The sequence below is a fragment of the Bombyx mandarina genome, chromosome 04, assembly GCF_030267445.1.
Source record: "Bombyx mandarina strain Sakado chromosome 04, ASM3026744v2".
Taxonomy (NCBI): Eukaryota; Metazoa; Arthropoda; class Insecta; order Lepidoptera; family Bombycidae; genus Bombyx; species Bombyx mandarina.
The window spans coordinates 10,453,331-10,473,602 of NC_143211.1; the positions used below are offsets into that span (position 1 = coordinate 10,453,331).

The 20,272-nt window shown below is 35.3% G+C and overlaps 1 protein-coding gene across 11 annotated transcripts in view; it reads left to right on the plus strand.

Moving 5' to 3' along the window:
* Window positions 1-20,272, plus strand: part of LOC114251597 (neural-cadherin) — a 340,197-nt gene that overhangs the window by 250,619 nt on the left and 69,306 nt on the right. For all 11 annotated transcript variants that reach the window (XM_089727043.1, XM_089727041.1, XM_089727042.1 and 8 more), the window contains one exon: window positions 13,387-13,530. In XM_089727043.1, coding sequence (XP_089583169.1) covers window positions 13,387-13,530 — 144 coding nt within the window. The remainder of the gene's footprint in view (window positions 1-13,386; window positions 13,531-20,272) is intronic.

A 20,272-nucleotide genomic window follows, 5' to 3' on the forward strand; every position in this document is an offset into this window, starting at 1 on the left:
TTCAACTGTCCATCGTTTGTCAATTTAGCAAAAAGAAATTAAAAAAAGTTTTCATTAATCATGTGTTCGTGTTGGTTTGGTGCCGTAGGATCATTTAGAATAACTTTATAAACAAATTCAATGAAATAACCCGTACTTTAGCTTTTAAAATTACACTTATTATCATTATTTTTAGTTGTAACTCTCAGTATTTTTTTTTTCAGGATAAATAGGTTAAATTTCTTCGTCCCTTTACCACGTTGCATTGTGAAAAATTAACAAACTAATAAAAATTAATGCGAAAAAATGTCTATGCGTATATTTTTAGTCCTAATTTTACTTCCCACATAAATTTTTCCTTTTTCATGTACCACTTACTGGCTAAATAACTTTTTTATTTTTCATTTCTTTTGTTCGTTCCTTTACTGTATTACTCACGCCACAATTCACTTAAAACACGAACGTTATAATTTCAAGATAATAATGACAGAAATTCAAAAGCTCTACTTATCCAGCAGTCACATAAAAATTACCTTAAATTATAAATGGTAAATGACTTCTGTTAAAATTTTTATTCAGTTTGTGAATTCATCAAGCTGCTCCCGCTGGTGCCTTTTTAGCGATTGTAATTATAAAAGAAATGTCTTCCATTTACGTTCCCATTCATTAATGTTAAATATGATCGTTTCATGCTTTTTACTTTTACAAAACACTTTATTTTTGTTATTTTTTATTATCGCGCAAAACGGCAAAAGAATTAACGCATATCTAAAAGGCTCATTAAAAAAAATACGAGGCAAAAGTACGCGCACCTGCGACCCGTGGCGACAGAGTCGACTGCAGATGGGGCGATATCTCAATCTTAGGGCTTATTAGAGAACGTGGCAGACCTGATTGACATAATCGGGCAATCCGCACCGTGCCCAGTTACCACGGATCCTCTCGATCCGTTAACGGTGCTTTTAGGTACTACAAGCACCGGTCACCGTCTTCGTCGAACACGTCGCTTGCGACGATGGGTTCGACGAGCGAATTGACCCACAGATACAGCCCACTGAGTTTCTCGTTGGATCTTCTAAGTGGGTCGCGTTTCCGATCCGGTGGTAGATTCTGCGAAGCACTGCTCTTGCTAGGGTCAATGTTAGCAACTCTCCGGTTTGAGCGCCGTGAGCTCACCTACAAACGTTAGGGTGAAGCTGAAATAGCCTCTCAAGGTTATCAGCATAGGTAGGGAAAAAAAAGTCTTTTAAGAGACTGATAATTGGGTAGAATACTACTTATACTTAACAAGTTTGAACACGTACTTAATACATGTTCACACGATGAAGGAATAACATTGTGTAATAAATATCAAATCCGCAACGATTATAATTAGCGTAAATACTGGTAGGCAGGACGTCTTGTGAGCCGGCAGGGGTAGATAGCATATATATTTCTACCGTGAAGCAGCAATCCTTTTTTATCCTACCTAAGCTTGAGCCTTGAGAGACTATTTCAGCGTAACCTTAACTAGTAACAGCAATCCATTTCTGTTTGAACGGTAGCGATTCGTTTGTATTATAGAATTCATGTGTCAGGGTGGGTCGCGACATTTACGCTGTTGATGTCTATGAGCTCCGGGTTAACTTAACAACAAGTGGGCTGTAGGCTGGTTCACTCGTCCAAGCAATGAAAAAAAAAAACTGACAAATCTTGGAGCCAAAGAACCGTTTTAAGAACCAAGTATCAGATCACTCAGAGAGACCCCAAAGACAAAAATACTTTAAAAAAAGATACTCAAAGATAATCATTTATTATTTTATTTACATATGCACTTATTGTGTAGATGGGTAAACGAGTCCAGGCTTACATAATAGCTTAAGTCGTATCCAGGAAATATCACAAAGTCAACAGCACCATTCACCTTGAGATATGATGCGGAAGTCTCAATAGCATTGTAATACATCTATTTCCTACCCTTCAAACTGAAACGCATAGCTAGCTGTCTCGCGGCAGAAATGGGCACTACGGTGGTGCCGACCCATAACACTAATCACGCAAAGTTATATATTTATATTGCGTGTTTGATTTTTATTACACGATATTGTTCATTCAGTGTATGATATGAGTTGTTCGTGAACAGCCCGATACGTATCCGCCTCTGATAAATACTCGAATATACTATATTATTAAAGTAAGGTGCTCTAGTCAAGTTCTATCTGTGAACGTAATAAGACTGTAGTACTCGGAATAACGAGTCTCTTAAATTCACATCGTTGAACCATACCTTTTGACATCGTCCAGATCTAAACAACAATAAAGTTAATTGACTTGAAAAATTCTGCAAAACATCAAATGTTCTACATTATTTAACAATAATATGTATACCAGGTTATGTAACAGAAGTACCTTAAAACTTAAGATTTATAAATTCGCAACAAATTCTGATAAACAAAATGTGACGTATAAAGTTTTTTTTTTTTTTTTGCCTTACGCGGTTATGAAACGACGGATTGTCGTTGCATTACTAGTACTTCGTATGATTATGAGAACTCCTCATTTCCATTGTAAAAATAATGAAAATTGAGTTTTCAACTATTATCATTTTCTTAAGACAGCTAAGGGGTACATCTGAGAACCGTTAGTCGTGTCTTCTGAGAATGATTCGGTATTTAGGACGGGCTTACACCACCATCTGCCTATATCTGCTGCCGCTGCGAAACCATTACCCGTTCCGTTTTCAAGCTAGAACAGCCGTAATTAATATAATCCAAAATTCAACCTCGTGTCTTAAGGTGCATGGATGCAATTAAGCGATGATGTCAATGGGCCTCGGTAAACATTTAATATGAAACATTTCTAAAGTTCGTCAGTAAAAAAGCTCTAAAAATTTTCGAATCAAGGACTTGTCTTTATCAAAGGATTTTCTTCGAATTATCATCAAATCCCTCAATCACGAGCGGTATAAAACCGTATCTCTGCCTAGAAAAGCATGTAGCAACTACACAAATTTATCTTTTAGCAATCTCTGCGTATGATACGGATCATCCCCACGAATGTCGAGAAATACGTGAAATTAGTTTTCTTTCAATAGTAACGTGAAAATATACACTCCTCTGGGAATACGGACGTCGTACGAATGTAGGATAAACGTGTACAAAATTTTCCAATTACTTTTACATTTTTCTTTACGATGTACATTAAAACCGATAACAAAACATGTTTTATTTATTTAGTGTCTTAACCATAAGAGCTTTATTTTATTTACTGTACATTTACGGGCGGAAGGTGAGCACTCGACTTTATCTTCTTCGCTCTTTGTTCATCCTGGTTTAGTTTTCTTTTTCTAGTATTTGCTACACTAAAATGAAATACAATTTTAGATTAACTCTGTTTATTAGATTAGAGAGGGCTCTACGATTCGCAGGCCAGTCTCATCTTATAAATGAATTTTAAGCTTTCAGGAAGATCGCAAATCAATATTTCGTTTCGTGATTAGAGATAAAGAAAATCTTTTCGCTCGTGATTTATTTTCCTTTCAACCTCTCACTGTAGTTACGGTCTTTTTAAATCAGCTAATAACATTAGTTGATATCATTATAGTATTTTTTTTAATGCTTTGATGGGTGTACAAGCTCACCACCCACCTGGTTTTAAGGGTTACCGGAACCTACAACGTAAATGCCGCCACCCACCTCGAGACATGAGTTCTTAGATCTCAGTTTTTACAGTACAACAACGGCCCCGCCCTTTAAACCAAAACATATTACTACTTCACGGCAGAAATAGGCTAGGTGGTGGTAGCTACCTGTGCGGACTCACAAGACGTCCTACCACCAGTAAAAAGTTCTCATATACAACATTAGCCTCTGTAATTCGTGTTTATGAGCTAATAGCTGTAATGCAGTGAATCATCTTTATGGAACCGTGTCAAGAGGGCGTCCACGGCACGCGCATATTGCCTGTTTTTTTACAAGCTGCAACTGACAGAAATGTGCAGTCCTCCAGACCCCTTAGTTCATGAAATTCACTTTTATCATTTCTAGCATTATCAAAATCAAAGAAAATTCTACGTAATTAAACTTAACGTCATTCTACGTAATTAAATACTGAATTAAGGACGTAATTAAATCTAACTTAACTCAACCGACCTAAGCAGAACTAAGACTTAGAACTAATGCGTACCTACGTTGCTGATAGCACTGAGCAACACCAGGCTGGCGGTGAGCTTGTTCACTCATTAAAGCAATAAACAATATAGGATATATATATATATATATATATATATATATATATATCAATAAGTACAGTACACTACGGAATTAAGTTACGTATACACCGTTTTTAGTGACGTAATGAGTGATATCAGTTTCCTTGAACTCAAGCTGTTGAACTTTTGGAGGCTAACAATACTTAGAGTCAAATTGTTACGTCCGAAAACTTCTGACCGCAAATTAATTCAATTACCGTGGAATTTATTACTATCGATCGTTTATGACAGGGTATTACTTGCAAACGTGCTTGTGTAATGATATTTGAAATAATCTCTGGATGTAGGCAGAGTAGAACTGTTCGTAGAGGCGGATATTGAAGGCCTATGACCGGCAGTGGTCGTCTTTCGGCTGACGATGCCCCTTCAATAGATATGCATTCTTAACATAATAAGCTTAATAAATACGTGATCCTTTCACAGTTCGAGGGAAAATTGAAGACTATACGTCAATAGCTGCTGTTCAAAATTCCTGTTTGGGATAACTTACAATATTCTTTGAAAACTCTTAAAGGTTACAATTTGTCTTGATTGTCAGAGATGTGTGACAAATATTGCCCGGGATGATTCGTCCTAGATTTTTTTCTCCATATTTAAGAAAAATGGAATCATCGATTCAGAGAAAAATTCATTCCCCAATTTTTGTTTCATTAATATTAATAAAATATGAAAGGATCACGTGTCGTACAAATTTGAGTACCATTTGTATTATTTCATTCCACAACCCTTTTGAAGGTGCCTCAAGGCATTATTTTACCAAAGAAAAATTCTCTAACCTTTTTCATATGCTTGCTTCTCGACTGAATAATATTAGATTGCCTGCTCCTGCTCGTGATGTACTTACTACGTGTACATATTTCCAGGAAATTGTTATTTCTTTTCAATAAAATTATCGAATCTCTTTAGTTCCCTTACATAGATTGTGACAGTTAAAAAATATTATCATTCCTTTTATATTATAAAACGTACTATAAATTTATTGAGTAAAATGGAAATACATTTTACAAAGTTAAATTACTCGAATCGAATATTGAAGTCGAGATAGTTTCGTTTTATGTATCCAACCTTGTTGTGGAAAATGTGGGAATAGGTGCGGACCCTCGTAAACTTGTCTTGCTTCTCAATTTACCTTTGTATCGGGCAATCTGTACAGAGACCCGCGTCACGCTTCGGTTGGGACTTCATCTCAAACCTGTAACCGCCTTGTGGCGTGTCGAAAACGATCACGATCATACATGTACACAATACGTGCCTTAGGGAAATCAAAATACGTCCAACTATTGCTTTCGTACTTATTATTATAATACTTATCCATCTTAATCTAATAGTCGTCTCTTAATTTCAACAAATTTCCCTTGTTATTCGTAGCCGGTGAGTTTTAGATCGTTAGTTCTAAAAACTTTCATTTATAATTTGTTTAGGAAGCTGTACACTTCATGTTGCCAATCAATCCAATCCAATTAACGAACTTAGTACAATTACAAAATGTGTTTTCTTTGTTCTAATGTAGAGTAAGCCTTGGATAGCATTCGTCAAGAATTTAATAAAACAACTGGTTCCCGTTTTCATGTTGAAATCGTAAATACAATCTTCTTGGACTCTCGAACGTTTTTAACTAGCCGATAATGCCTCTCTATTGAATAACGGGATAGATTGATGCTAGCATCGGTTTTTCAATCGCGCTTACTGAAAGGGAACATTTCCCATTTATCTCTCGTAGTACTCTAGGAGATCTGATAAGACGATCAACGTTGGGTTCGTTGAATTTTAAGGATTTATCTCCTACATAAAACTTCGACTATCTTCTATCTACTTAATATGACTATCACTATTACAAATTCAGAAAATTTCACTTAAAAATGTTGCGTGAGTCATTTAATGTATAGCGCAAATATTTTTCAGCAGTTTGGTTACTGCTTCGATCTATAACTTTACCTGAGTCGTAAATATCGCGTTCCCAATTTATTAGTTCATATTTGGAGGTCATGAATTTTGCGTACATTTTATACTCGGACTTTGGATGCTTTACATTTATGAATATTCTTTTCTAGTTTTCTTGTAGATATTATTGTATCTTTTGCAATGTTATATATTCTTAGTGCTTTCTAGAATTGAATTTATTATAAAATGAATATTAACTAACATAATTTCAAATGTCATTTGGTATATTTACAACAGAGCCATTTTGTATTTTTCATAAACCGGCACGAAGATATGCATGTTGTGAGTGGAGTCGCTAGTTCGAAATTGGATACATACAAATTTGTTGTCGTTATAACTTTAACGATCGCATCTACGAACTAATGGATAAGACTCCCGTTTCATTTCATGGGCCAAGTACATTCTCACCGAATCGGGAGAGGTCAATGTCGAGCAGTGGATAAATATTGAATGATGGTGATGACGATGAGTATAATTTATAATTTTTCGCAATTATTGGGGGTATCCCGTACTGTGAAACCCGCACAGCTTTAACACAACCGCAAACTGCCTACAATTGCAGTGTTGCAATCATACTGCAGTATCATATGCAATGAAGACTTCGACCTCACGTCACAAGGAGGGTTTGTAGTGTTCTAGATTTTTTTTTTATTGGTTAGATGGTTGGACGAGCTCACAGCCCACCTGGCGTAAAGTGGTTACTGGAGCCCATAGACATCTACAACGTAAATGCGCCACCCATCTTGAGATATAAGTTCTAAGATCTCAGTATAGTTACAACGGCTGCCCCCCTCTTCAAACCGAAACGCATTACTGCTTCACGGCAGAAATAGGTAGAGTGGTGGTACCTACCCGCGTGGACTCATAAGAGGTCCTACCACCAGTAGTAAATAAAGTTGTGGTACAACCTAAATCCCGTACTCACCGTTAAAAATGAAGCTGAAGTTTTAATTGTATACCGATGGTTGCACTCAAATGGTTTGTAACCATCGTGACCTAAAGAACAAGACGAAGTATCTTGCGATGCACCGGTGTTCGAATCCGGAAGCAAGTGCCAATTTTTCTAATGAAATACGTACTTACCAAATATTAACATTTGACTTCCACGGTGAAGGAATAACATCGTGTAATAAAAATCAAACCCGCAAAATTATAATTTGCTGGTGGTAATTATAATCATTGGGGATAGGACGTATTGTGAATACGGGTAAGAGCACGGGTAAGTACGGGTAGGTACCACCACCCTGCCTATTTCTGCCGTGAAACAGTAATGTGTTTCGGTTTGACGGGTGGGGCAGCCGTTGTAACTATACTGAGACCTTAAAACTTATATCTCAAGGTAGGTGGCGGCATTTACGTTGTAGATGACTATGGGCGGTAACCACTTAAAATCAGATGGGCCGTAAGCGCGTCCACCCACCGAAGCAATAAAAATAAAAAAAGCTCTTGAAATGACAACCTATGACCACAGATAGGACAATACGCGCTGACAATACGCCCTTTGACGAGTAATGTATAGTGTGTGGTGACATCCATTTAGCAGTATCTATGGGATCTGCTAACAATTTAATAGTAGGCGGGCCTAAAATAATTTCCAATATCTATAACAAAATAGTAAAATTATGTACACACTTGAGTATTATGAAATATCCCTGTAGTTGGCAACCTGTTAACAATTTATTCACAATGTTCATCGCATTTAAAATCCAATTAAAAGGTGATTTTAAATCAACGGAAACTTAAAATTCATGCCAACAAATACTTTACCCGCCCTAAATAATACGGAAAAGTACTTGTTCTCAAAATAGCTTGTAAGGCAGAAAGGCACGTTTCACCTCTTCGTGCGCCTCTTGATAAAGAATTTCATTACCAGGACACAGGACGCGAAACATATCCACAATATAGTAGTTACATAAACCTCCTGGGGTTATGGTTCATAAGAGAATACAGAATAGCAAACAACTTGCTTGCATGCACATTAGAATGTATGACGTAGTTAAACATTTAGGGCTGATGTACTTAATGGGTTTCACATAATAACGGTTTTAGGAAAATCAAATAACTTTACATTCATTTTTGAAGAGCAGTATTTTGCAAGTTGAAAAATACATATCAATTTTGCACTGAAAACTTTTTTATTGAAATTTAACTGTAACCAATTACAATAAATAACTGTAAATTTTTAATCAGAATAAGTAGGCAAAAACACGGTTACAGTTTTCAAGTTGATCTCGTTTTAGGCTTTGTGTTTAAATAGCGATGTTCTAGGATATAGTTATGTAGTTGCGAACCTCGTTATCTCCCTGTAGCATCGTATTTGATTGCCGTGCACGGGGAATACTAATGTATGATCCTGTGTGATTGATCAACCTGTAGGTGCTTGTGTACTGAACACAGAACATTACAGATTAATCTAAAGTTTGTAGTTCAAATATTACAAATTTTGATTTTCTAAATTTGTATAAAAATGTTTGCGTCTAGATTCGCAAACGTGTTAGAGCTTTATTTATCCGCTTCATTTACGGTCTCCGGAAGTATGTACTGGGATAGTTGCCGATTCGTCGATTTTCAATTTATGATATTCTTTATTTCCTCTACTTTACTTTTTATATCCCAAAATTCATGATTTATCTGCGTGAGCTAAAAGCGCGTACTCGTCTTCTCGTTCTCATCTCAAATTTTTTATGGAAAAAACACTTGACAAGTCACTTATGTTTAAGCAAAAAAGTTCTAGTCGTTATAATTGTTCTTTCGTAATAGAAGCTCTGTTTTACTCAAAATGTCTTTTACACATAATGCGTGCCAGATTTTTTCTTAAAAAATTTAAGAGATAGATGAAGATAAATCAATTTTCACATTAATATTAGGTCTTTACTTATGAAGTTGGCGCTTAGTGTTCAGGTCAATCAAAATGTGTACCCATGGCACAGATAACCCAGGGGTTATGACCCAGGGGTTATCTGTGTCCCATGGTATAAATGCATCTCTGCCAGCGTGGTGGTAATTCATCAATGCCCTTCTTGAAAAAGTCAGGTGTAAGGGAGCCAGCAAACTCTTCAAAGTTATATTGTACTGCCTCGCGGGTATCAATATTTTTCCTTGCCAAGAAGTTGTCCAAACTTTGGAGAAAGTAGAAGTCTGTCAGCGCAATGTCTGGTGAGTACGGTCGATGTCGCAAAACTTTCAACTATAGCTTTTGTAGCTTAGAAATCGTCTGTTATAATTATATTAACCAAGGCCTACCGAAGATCCGCGAGCTTCTCCATCGTTGTGTCCAGTTACTCACCATCCACACTAATGCTGGTACCATTTGGTAAGAAACTGTGATGAATTATACCGGCATTAGACAAAGAGTGGTCAGGACTTTTTAAGGGTATATTTTCGTTTAGGGCATTGCATAGGTGCTGAATTAAGATCTAACCAACATGATGATCGCTTAGAAGAATTTTTTCATCGCAAGTGACAATGCTGTTCAACCCCTCTTCATGTCTGTGTCTGTTAAGTAACGCAAAGCGTACCTTTTGATGTGTTCTTCGCGCTGGTGATCGTTCTATTCTAGCGCCATCCACTCATCAAGTTTATTTAATTTATCTAGTTGACACAAATAGACGTATATTGATTTGATTCTAAAATCATCATCATTATTCTCCTGCCCTTCTCCCAGTCATCTGGGGTCGGCGCAACATGTTTTCTCCTTCCATACTCTACTATCATATACCATTTCTTCGCTCACAACCTTCTTACACATATCGTCTTTCGCGCAATCCATCCATTTCTTCTTAGGTCTACCTCTTCCTCTATATCCTTCCACATTCATAGTTAGCACTCTCTTACCACATTTTCATTTCGTCTCATCACGTCATGTCCATACCATCCCAGACGCGCACTTCTCAACATATCTGTCACAGGTGCCACTTTCAGACTTCCTCTAACATATTAGTTTTGATGGGACCATCAACAATATTGGTTGCTGATGCTAATTCACGTTAGATTGAGTACTGTCAGTTTCCATTATCGCCTTCGTTCGTTGTTGTTGACTTTAGTTTTAGGGCGATCACAGAGTTCATTTTTAGATAAAAATTTCCATATCGGAAGCTTTCAAATCAATAACGAGACGTACATTCGTTTATGATGCTCTTCCTACACATCATTAATGTTGTGAGCCATTTGTGCGACATTGGTACTGCGACAGAACTCGTATTCTATAGTTACTTGTATTTTTATCCAGCTCACACTGATCAAAAAAAATACAAATTAAATGATAACAGAACACTAATTGATAAATAAATGACTGAATTTGAAAATAGAATTCCATATTTTTAAAATAAAATTCGTTTGATTTTAGAATTTATTGCCAGCCATACATAAATTACGTTTCAAATGCGCAGTGTTGTAAAATGGCAGCTTCATAGGTAAATATAAATACCTATTATTGTTATAATAATCACGGAATTGTCATTTTGTTCGTTAGTTACATATTAAAAGTATAACTAATTATTTTAGTAATTTATCATATTGTACACCCTCATATGGTTTCCATTTTGCTCTACTAATGGTTGGAATTTTCACAGCAGAGACATCGGCACTTAAGCCCGCATACCGCTAACGGCTCGAACTGATAAACGCCTGTGTGAAGTGTGGTGTTTGAATATCCAACTGGTATAGCTTTCAATTTCAGATCTTCGAGAATACAATATGTTAGTGCTTCGGCCAAAAATAAATGTCAAATTTTCAATTGTCAAAGTCGAGGTTAAGAGATAGAAAATCCCTAATACATGAATACTCCTAGAACGTCGCAGAAAAGTTAGCATATTGCTGAGAGTCAACAGTGGAAAACATTGGAAATAATTTCTAAGATAAATTCTAACGATATAGTCAAAATCCACAGAGAAGAAACATATTGATTTCCGCAAAAAACCTTTGTCAACCTTAAAGAAACAGTAAACTGCTGCGTATTCGTATAACTGTTAAATTCGTTTAATCATAACCTGTTATACCGAGTCCGTATTACAAGAGCGCCGAGAGTAAAGTTCGCTAACAAAATTGTCCCACCAAAGTTTGGGTAAACTTTTCCCGCATGTTTGTCAAAAAGTCACCCCGACGTCGTTAGGCAGCTCTTAACGTCCTTGATTAGTTTTTATAGTCGTACAATTTATCTAAAGTTTCAAACTTCAAGATCCAAAACAGAAAATAGTGGCCTCGTACTTGCAATTATCAAATGTTGAATCACAGATGCCCTCGCTTAAGTACTTTGTTTGGGAATTCCGTTTTTCTTATCGTAGTTCAGTTGTAAACATCGTGTTTACTACTCGACTGTCGGTCACACACCACTAAAATCACTAAAATGACGCAGTATGAAGTCGTCGTGGCCTAAGTACCAATTTTTCTAATGAAATACGTACCTAACAAATGTTCACGATTGACTTCCACTGTGAAGGAATAACATCGTGTAATAAGAATCAAACCCGCAAAATTATAATTTGCGTAATTACTGGTGGTAGGGCCTCTTGTGAGTCCGCGCGGGTAGGTGCCACCACCCTGCCTATTTCTGCCGTGAAGTAGTACTGCGTTTCGGTTTGAAGGGTGGGGCAGCCGTTGAGACCTTAGAACTTATATCTTAAGGTGGGTGGCGCATTTACGTCGTAGATGTCTATGGGCTCCAGTAACCACTTAACGCCAGGTGGGCTGTGAGCTCGTCTACCCACCTAAGCAATAAAAAAAATTAAAAAAAAAGTATTCTGCAATATTTTTTTTAACTAGATAAATATCAAGTGTACGATTTGGATACTGCTAATACTAGAAATAGAAGCCAATAATTCCGCTTGGAAACTTCGGCTTAGTTTAGGTTGGTAACAGATGAAAGCGGGGCAGGCGGAATTTACGAAGTAAGTGATTATCGGCCAGTTTAGTGTGGATTTCATATTTATGCCGTCCGCCACCAACAGCCTTACTTCCTGTAAGATAGGGACTAGATTCCTGACGCTCAGTTTGAAGAATCCGTGTGTTTGCTAATAAAGCTAACGGACGCTACGCCTATTGGGGCCCTAATTTATCATTGTTAGAGGGCTTCAAACGAAAGCAATACCCACTCGGAATTCTTTTTTAACGACGACTGCTCCGAAAAGTTCGGATTAAAGCTCATTTGATATCCTCCAATTAAACGTCGCCGCGTCGGTTGGTTATTACATAAGTAGTATAATTATATTTTATAGCATTGAAGCTTTCTGATTGAGTTCTAATAAAAAAAATATTGGATTTTATGTTCTTTACAATCCACGCTTGTATATCGAACGTTTTCCAGGAATTAGCACCAGAATCGAACGAACTTTAGTCGATGTTTCGAGAATTTTCTTTCTTTGCGCTTTAACCTTTTCGCCACCGGAACCAAATTATTTGAGCGTGACGACTCTGATTTATTGGACGAATTGCTTTTATAAAAAACGTTCAATCGTTTTTGATGAGGATTTAGAGTTAACAATTTGATGAATTTTATGTTTGCGTTACGCAATATTGTTCTCATGCCCACAAATATTTTATTATTATTATTTCTAGTACTTGGTATTATCAGGAGCCCTTAGATACTATAAAGTGAATTCTGCTACTCACCCCGAGACTTGAGGTGAAAATATTAATACGGCAATTCTGTTCCTCAGACCAGAACCAACTATTAATTATGTTGGAAGTAAAAGCGTGATAGTGAGGAAGAACGTTGTTACTAACGCAAAACTAAAATAGAGCTAAAATATTTTGTATTTAGACTTCATTAGAAGCAGATTAAGAAGGCGTGGTCATTATACATTTAATTTAATAAAGAGGTTTAGTTAATCTCAAATGTATAATTTGAAAATTTTCACGATGACGTGACGGTAGGCGAACGTCCACTGGAGTTACGATTACTACAGCTCATAGATAATAACTACAAAGTAAGTGTTGTCGTTTGTTGCGAGCCAAAAGGTTAAAATTGCAATTGAATTGTAATACAGACTATCGAATCATACGAATCACAATGCATGATTACCAGGAATGAGTTACTATAAACAAATTAAGTCACGGAGAGATTTAGTACGCAATATAAAGATGAGGTACTACTCTTGATATTGGCAAGAAAGTAATGGCTCGGGTTATCGACGGTTCGTAACCTATAACTAATATCTAGATGAAGAAAGCATTGTGCTATATATCATAGCTTTGTTTTATATCATTATTGTTTGTTGCAGTGACGAAATTCATCCGTATCGGTATTGCTGATAAAAATGACAATCCGCCGTACTTCGACAAGGAACTGTACGAGGCTGAAGTCGACGAGAATGAAGACATCCAGCACACCGTACTCACTGTCACCGCCAAAGACCACGACGAATGTAAGTACTATTAAGAAATTAATATTTTAGGTGTTATGATACAAATTTAAATATAAATAAAGTTTCGAGAAAAAAATCAACAAATGTTACAATGAAGGCTATCTAATGCTTGGTATAAACTACATTTTAATGTAATGTTCACGAAAAACTATATTCACACAGAAGCTGAAAAACATAATTTTTTTACGTGAGAGCTTTTGCTGTTTGTTTCAACTAAAAGTATTAATTTCATGATCTTTCATTTGATTAACCTCGTGAGAATAGATTGTCCGGATATACTCGCATTTGAAATGGAAAAAGGACCGAACAAACATATGTGTTAAACATATAGTCAAATGTTTACTTAGAATGCTCAGTAAACACACTAGAATTATCCGTAAATGAAAATCATTCAAAGCTATGTTATCGAGGGAAGGAAAACTTTAATCAAATTTTCTTTTTACTAAAATATTTTTCTCAAATAGAAAAACCCACAATACAATAGTCATATGAAACTATTGTTAGTTTTTTATTCAGATCGAGTTCCAAACGAAAGAAATCGCAAAGTTTATATATTCAGAACCACACGCGAGTGGTGATCGAATGCATATTAGTTTCGGGAACACCCTTTATACTTCTCGTGTTCTTGTTTTTTAATGAAGTACCTTTCTGGGCGACACCATCGTATTTAAACAGAAACTCATCGTAGTAATCTTTTACTAACTAACCTTACGGTTCGTGATAATTTGGTTTTCAAATTAATTATTTGAAAAGGCAAATAAAAACAAACTAACTTAACGTTTGAGATCCAATTTTAGTGGAGATGAAGTGTTAGTCAAATTAAACCACCCGCACAGTTTTTAAAAACATTTTCAGTTTTATTGTCTTATATTATATTATATTAAAGAACAAACACATAGAAGGGGAAGAGGAAACAAATAAATAAAATTCAACTATAAGCTAAAGTTAAGCAAGACTATGCGTAAGCACTGTGAAGCGGGTTAGCGGGTAAAATCATACGAGTATCCGACGGCAAGGCAGTTTACGGACTACTGGTGAAGTGCGCGCGGGGGCCACCCGTAGCGCTTGCGCACGGTGCGTCATTGCTGACTATATACAAAGAATGTTTATCCCAAAAAACAGACAATATTAAAAATCAATATAATTTTTAAATATAATACTTCTACATCTAATATAATTTCAAAGTTATTATAAACAAAGTCAAACTTATACAATAATAATAATAATAATACATAGTTACACTACAGAGATGCAGATTAAATTCAATAAAAACTTGTAAATATGGAAATCTGCCCCAATATTGACCAGAACGACCAAACTGTAAATATAAAATAAATTTTAAATATATACATATTTCAATAGATACCGACCGAAATACGAATACCTCCTCCTTCTATAGGTCCTATAGGACTCCTTCACTAGAAGGAGTACTCTAGTTAAAGTAATATGAATAATTTTAATAAATTAGGTAACGGCCTGTCACTAATTCACTGAATAATAAATTTAAATTATTAACATTACCTATGTTGTTTGAAGAGTATACAAATTTTACTAAAAGCTATTGACAAAGCATTTTATACATAGTATATTTATATTTTCTTGGATCATTGTTCGAATGCTTTGTATAGTCAAGGCTTTGTTTGAATTCTTTTATACTCGTAATAAGTTCATGTAGATATTGCTGTCGTTGTCAATACAGTCATTGTAATGTCACGTATTGCTTATTAGATAACAGAATATTTTAAATGCAACACTTATTATATCAGGTACTCAAATGAAGGTATTGCAGTAGACGACATATATGTCCGTGGATTGTAGTATTCACAGACCTTATTTCTATATATTTTTTAATTTAAGTAACAATATATATATATACATACATCTAAGCAACCAGTCAAAGACTTTATTTATACATTCAGTTTTGCTTGAGTGAGATATGTTTAAATTTTGTTTATCTCATTGCAAAGATATGGACACAGCCAGTAAAAAAACTTGCGTGCGATTTAAATTTATATTTGGGAATTTGGCAAGCATAGTACCTGGGTCGCTTTCGCACGTGGCCTGGGTAAAAATGTGATTTCGGCTATTGTTTTTGTAATTCCAGTGTCGGAATACAATTAATTTGTTGGAAAATGTATGGGTTTAAATTTTCAGGTATTTAAGGGTGGCTTGTTGGGCTCTTTCAACAGGCAAGCTACCTAAGACCACAGCACAATAAACTACGATTACGAAGTCTATTCCCAACATTGTCAAACGCTCCTTCAAATTAGGGTTATTTTTAAGCAAATGCTTTTTAGGCATCATACAATACATGGTTCCATATGAAACCAGCAGGAAACATTCCATATCTCAAACCCACTCTAAACATCTGGATTACAAGAAGTAGCAGCTGTGATTTTAATACGCTTTTATTAGCTTCAGACGCTTTGATTATATACACGTCTATATTCAAAATTCAGACGTATATATGTTATATGTAACGGAATATTTGAATATGATTTTAACCCCCTTCAAAACGTCTGATTAACTCGAAATTTGGTTTACTTATTAAGGACCGAGGATGACAAATCAATATTTAAAAAAAAATGAAAAAAAAACTTGAAAAACTTGAAATTAAACTAAAAAATGAAAAATAAATAATAGTTTAAAAAACTAACAAAATACGTTTTTATAGAAAATCCAACAAAAAATAGAATAATTAATTATTTTTTTATAAAATGTGCACTTGAAAAGTCACTTGACTAGAAATCAAACGCGTTCATTCACTAAATTAATAATACTGTGCAAAATATATGTGATTTGAGGGTTGCTATAAAAATAAATTTGTCAGTTGCCTGCGATAATCGGTTACGAATATTGCGACAGTAGCTTATGTCAACAACTACGATCAGAGTTATCATTTGTCGCTCGCAGCTTGGTAAGTTTCACACGAGATCTGAGTACATATGTATAGTCGGGACCTTACATCGCGTATGATCGATGAGTTAGCTGTATTACTACGGAACATAATAACCGAGATTTCCACGGCCTTGCCCCCACGGCCCCACTTTGCCTCTCAACCTCGGGGCCTTATTAAACCCCCAATCTTTCCTGTACCTTTTCATAATGACATTACACTCGCAAATTCTCAAGGCACGCCCATATAATTAATTACATGGGAGTACGTATAATTTTTTAAAATCACCAATTCGATTTATTCTTGAGCAATCATCCATGACGAACCAAGTTAGGTTATTTTAAAAATGATTGCAGTTCCATTTATTTGAATTACTTAAATTGGCAAACCCTATTAGTATTGAACCTTAATGTAATAAAAACTTTTTAATAAAATTTTAAATCCTCAATGGATTCAATAACGACTATTCTGATTTGAAATAACAACTTTAACTTTACTTAACAATATCAGGGCATTTAATAACAGCACTACTATACTTAGTCTGGCCATAAATACTGTTACAATAAAAAATAAAAAAAAATCTATTGCAAATTACATTTATTACTTTTACAGTGTGTTAGTTTAATACATTAATATAAAACATTTTAAAGTATAAAAAGCTTATTCGAAGTGGTCTCCGTTGGCTGCAATACAGTCCTTTAAACGTTGAGGCCAGTTATCAATAGAAGCACGCACTCTTTCCATGGGAAAATTTTTCACTGCCAATCGTACGGATTGTTTTAGGGACTCCAAATTATCATGGCGCTTAGAGCAAGCCGTACTTTCTAAAACTGACCATAAATCATAATCCAGCGGATTAAGATCAGGACTAGACGACGGCCAGTCTTCAGCTCTGAAGAAGTCCGAAACGTTCGTTTCCAACCAAGACTGCGTAGATCGAGCTTTATGACCTGGCGCCGAATCTTGCTGGAAGGACCATTCTTGATTATTGAACATTGTGTTTTTAAGGGGCTTCACTACCTTCTCAAGAATGGTATCTTGATACACTTGTGCCGATGTTTTGATACCTTTTTCACAAAAATGAATGGCTCAGTCACTCCTTCATAGGTAATACCCCACCAAACCATCTTTGAAGTCGGATAGTGCCCATGTTGCACTCTGTCGACTAATTGGGAAGCTTCCTTAGAGCTTTGAGCATAAATACGATCATTTTGTTTGTTAAAATGTTGCTCAATTGTAAAAAAATTCTCATCCGTAAACAAAAAATTTCTATGACCTCTCTTTGCGCACCGCTTCAGTAGTTGTATCGATTTTACCACCCTATTCTCTTTTAAATTATTAGTTAAGAAATAACCAGTACGTCTCTTATAGGCTGCAAGTCCTAAGTCATCTTTTAAAATACGCGACATGGTTCTAGGTGCTGTCTTCATCTCCCGAGATAAAATCTTTTGCTTTCGGACAGGATTTCTTCGAATTCTTTCCCTTACTGCTTTGACCACCTTTTTCGTACGAACACTACGTGGACGGCCAGATCTTTTTCTGTCACAAACAGAGGAGGTCTCATTGCACCTATTAATAGCCCGGTACACAAACATTTTACTAATACCAAGCGTATGGAAAGTTTTAAAAATTGCATTTGGCTCTATACCTACTTTGTGTAATGCAATCACGGTGATTCGGTTATCTTTATCACCCCACTCCATTTTAATATCGCAAAAGATTGTACAATCTATTGGCGCCAAAATGAGACAACTCAATGAGCAATCATATAAAAATGACAAATTCCAAATTCAAATGTAATATTTTGTTTATTTTTAATTGTAACAGTATTTATGGCCAGACTAAGTATGACGTCTCTCTTATAATAATCTCGAACGTCACGAATTGTTTCATAACAAAATTCATTCGATTTTCTCACTTGTTTCGGTTGTTTCGGTTCGATTGTTTATTGAGAGAATTTGTCGCCTTTGAAAGTTTGCTACGTCAAATAAATCACACGCACATAAATATTACGAGTACGATTTGTGCGTGGTAATGTCAGAATCGCCAAATCCTATCACGTACTATTGGAAGTGCCTTCAACCGCGCCTTTCTTATAAAACAGGAATGCTTTCAATATATTCCGAAATAACAAAGACGTATATATAATATGTACTAGCTATTTTAATTTTGAAACTGCAAACATTCAGTTGTGTTAATTTATCTTTTTCTAAAAATTCTGTACGCAAAAATATTATTAGATTGTAAATTCCATTTTACTAATTAGCCATCGATGTAATTAAATATTTATTTTTTGATCAATTCTTGTCTTAAGATTACCAAATAATAGCCCAGGTATATTTCTATTATGAACATTGGACTGGAAACATTGAGTTGAACAAATAGAGGAGCAAATCACATTACCACGCTACGAAAAATGTGTACTACTGCTACTATTTGACCGCAACTACGTAGCTTTGAAACTATTAAACGCTTTAAAGTAAAAACGTATCTGTCTCAATTACACAAGTTACAAGAACAATACCATCGCTAAGTTTAGACAAAGACAGAAACATAAAGATGCAATGGCGGTTTGGTGTGACCCATCACTGGAAATTTTGCCGAAAATAATCAAGTAAATCAAGCACTTTTAGTTAGCAGCAACTTTAGTTAGATTTATTTGATTACAGCTTGTGAAATTTGTTGGAAGGAAACGTTTCAAGTTTGTCTACACGAAATACATTCCTACTTGTGATATAATAAAAAAGTGGAATATTACATAATTCCACTTAAATTGAAAGATTATTACATAACCAATTAAATTGAAAGATTATTTTTTTTTAGATTAAAACGGATATAAGGTTTGAATACAAAAAAAATTAATTAATTGTATAGTAAGTACATATTACCTCCATGGACAGCACCGCAATGTGAATCAAATGGTAATAGTTCAAAGTACAAAATTTGCATTGGTACCTTTACTATTGGAAAGTTTTTTGTAACTACTTTTTTTATACCGACACAATAACGACGGAATATTATAAATTTGATGTATTGGTCTGTGTCTGTCTGTGGCAACGTAGCCCCCGAACAGGTGAACCGATTTCGATTTTTTTGTTGTTGTAAAGATGAATTAGTCGGGTTTTTTATTGACATTTGATGAAAATCGGTCCAAAATGGCCGCCGCCACAAAATGGCAAAATATTTTTTCACAACTCCCTTAATATATAAATTTCAAGTGAAGGAGCTTGACTAGTAGAATACTGCACTATTACAGAATTTTAAGCTACGGTGGCCGCCGCTACAAAATCGTGAACTAGGTACATATTTTTTAATATAATTAATGAATCCTATTGGCTAATTTATTTTACTTTTAACAGAGGTAGATAACAAAGATTTTTTCCCATAAACTACAAATTCTCCCATTAATGTGGGAAAATCAATATGTTGTTTTAGTGGTAACACTGAAGCAAAAATGGAACACTATATTTTTTATTATAATGTTAGCTTTATTTGAGTTAATATGAATACATAAAAATGTGATTACGTGTGGAAAGTAATTCCCCTTGATTTATTGTGTTTTTGTGATCTTCAATCGCATCGTTTCATACGCATTTACCCATTTTGGTAATTGTTTCTGTCGCGCGTTCCTCGATACAACTCGGCTGGCGTCACAATGAACACTGAACTGACGTTAAGCGGGCATATGGCTGTGTGTGTTGTGGCAACGCATTAGCGCGCTAACTACTAATCTAGTGTATTTACATCAGAGACTGGAAATCGCATAGAAATTGATATATAAATAACATACTTAAATTTGCGAACGATTTCATAATATTTTTGTATGGGTGTAAAAGTATCGTGTAT